At 47.0% G+C, this 2634-nt stretch overlaps 1 protein-coding gene across 1 annotated transcript in view; it reads right to left on the bottom strand.

Moving 5' to 3' along the window:
• LOC108797013 (epoxide hydrolase 3-like) overlaps positions 1-2634 on the bottom strand; it is a 42305-nt gene that overhangs the window by 20051 nt on the left and 19620 nt on the right. Inside the window, exon 7 of the mRNA XM_018568578.1 lies at positions 89-237. Coding sequence (XP_018424080.1) covers positions 89-237 — 149 coding nt within the window. The remainder of the gene's footprint in view (positions 1-88; positions 238-2634) is intronic.

The following is a 2634-nucleotide window of genomic DNA, read 5'->3' as shown; positions in this document are numbered from 1 at the left end:
CCCCTTGGGCAGCTTGGACTCCCCCGGGTATGTGACACATATTCAATATTTTATATTCCTTTATCTCACTGTCATTTTTTTCACTCACCCAAAAAGATTCCTGTAGTAGTTTAGAGGGGGTGTCATGCCTCCTTTCTGAGACAGATAATATATAAAAGCCTCGGTTTCTTCATTGGTGAGTCTCCGCTGCTTATTCTGGATCCCCATCAACTCATCCACCAGAGGCCTCCTGATATACTGTAGGAGAGGACACATGTCAGTCACACTGCTACTGTTGTGTCACTCAAAATAATCACAGAGTGAGATGCAGTGAGCAATAAATACAAAGACTATAATATACAAGAACATAATACTGCCTGTATCCTATACATATAGAGGGCAGCTACACCCAGACCCATTTATGGGGGTTTCTGGTGAAACCTGGGGGCTTGTCACTGTAGATGCTGTCACTCAGAGAAGCCCATACCTACCAGGGGTAAGACAGAGGCACCATATATCCCTGAAAACAGAATGAACATTGGTTCAGCCCACATTATGGTTGACTTCATGGTTTAAAGAAAACCTGTGCTGTGAGGAATATGTAGGTTGCCATTAAAGAACTCAGAGCATTTAAAAAAATGAACCCATGCAATGGGGCTAACCCCGCACTGCAAGGGTTAAGTGCTCGTTTTGGCCTAGGGTCTAAAATAAAGAAGATGCACTCACCTGATCCTCGGTACTGCTGCGGTAATCGCTCACCTCTCTCTCCATCCTCTGTGGCGCGTCCTCACGTCTCATACAATTAGTGAATAGATGTGATGATGACAGCAGTGCTTAGACCACTGAAGCCAGGGGGAGAAGAGGCTGCGGGCACCGGTCTAGCATCCTTATGGACCATCGGGTGAGCAAATCTTTTTTTATTCTGCACCCTAGACCAAAATGAGCACTTAACCCTTGAAGTACCAGGTTAGCCCCACTGCAAGGGTTAATTTGTTAAATTACTCCTCACCAATGAAACCACAAAGCTGCTCATCCACTCACTTGTTATCTCTCGTCTCGACTATTGTAACTCTCTCCTCATTGGCCGACCCCTACACAGGCTCCTCCCCCCTTCAGTCTATCATGAATGCTGCTGCCAGACTTATCCACCTAACCAACCACTCAGTATCTGCAACCCCCCTCTGCCAATCCCTGCACTGGCTTCCATCCCCCGCCCCCTCTGCCAATCCCTGCACTGGCTTCCACTCGCCCAGAGGATAAAATTCAAAATATTAACAATCACTTATAAAGTCACCCACAACTCTGCCCCCGGATATATCTCAAACCTGGTCTCAAAGTATCACCCTCACCATCCCCTCCGCTCCTCCCAAGACCCCTTGCTCTCTAGCTCCCTTGTCAACTCCTCCCATGCTCACCTCCAGGACTTCTCTAGAATATTCCCCATTCTGTGGAACTCTTTAACCCAACCTGTGCGTCTATCTCCCACTCTGACTGCCTTTAGGCGATCCCTTAAGACTCATCTCTTCAGGGAAGCCTATCCCACCTCAACCTAACCACTGAACCATCACATTCTCATACAATTCATCCTCACACAGCTACCTCCTCATGTATCACTGGCCCCTCCCTTTTAGGTTGTAAGCCCTCAGGGGCAGGGCCCTCCGTACCATCTTGTCTTGAATTGTAAAGCGCTGCGCAAATTGTTGGCGCTATATAAATACTATGTAATAATAATACTAAATGACCGGAGTTGTTCTTTAAATACATTGCCATTCGTATTTTGCAATTTGTGTCAAACATTTTCTCTGCCTCTATCCAAATTGCCCAAAAAATGTTGAGAACAAGGCGTTGGATACAAATTTTTGTTTGGTCCGTTAAATGATCATTGGGCACAACAGCTCCGTTTCGGCGGCTCTCCACACAGCGAGTTCAACCCTTGAGAATGACAACCTAGAGTAGTGAACGCAAAGATATACAGTCTAATGGGAGCACCAAAACAAACATCTATGAGTCCAAAATCTTTTCCTGATACAAAATGATTCACAGAAGGAAAACATAAAACAGTCAACGTTTTTCCGGGGTCAAACATCTGCCCGTATCTTCAGGGCTCTAGTTGAAAAGCGGTGGAAAGATGCAATATTCACCAGGGAAAATGTTTAATGGTGTGAATGTCACAGAACTCCTTGGACCTGTGTAGCAGGTTTTTATACTACACGGATCCAAAGTGTTCTGTCACTTTCACACCATTAAAAAGTTTCACGGTATAAGTTTCCCAGGGACCAGAGCAGCTCCGGGAGGCACTGTGGAGTGGGGACCTGATCCTGCAGTTCCAGTGCTCACCTGCATGTGTCTGCCAGCAATTAGTCGCCACCTGGTGCTGCTCTGGGAGGGTATTTAACCTTTCCCTGCAGTGAGGCCTGTGCCTCAGTATTGTTGCCATATCCTGTAACCAGCATCCTGTTTCTGCCTTGGACCCTGATTCCTGACCCTCCAGTATCCTGTTTCTGCCTTGGACCCTGATTCCTGACCCTCCAGTATCCTGTCTCTGCCTTGGACCCTGATTCCTGACCCTCCAGTATCCTGTTTCTGCCTTGGACCCTGATTCCTGACCCTCCAGCATCCTGTTTCTGCCTTGGACCCTGATTCCTGACCCTCCAG

This window comes from Nanorana parkeri, unplaced genomic scaffold (genome assembly GCF_000935625.1).
Source record: "Nanorana parkeri isolate BGI_ZX_2015 unplaced genomic scaffold, ASM93562v1 scaffold1212, whole genome shotgun sequence".
Lineage (NCBI taxonomy): Eukaryota > Metazoa > Chordata > Amphibia > Anura > Dicroglossidae > Nanorana > Nanorana parkeri.
Note: the sequence above shows the minus strand (reverse complement) of the source record. Positions and strands in the feature narration are given on the sequence as shown.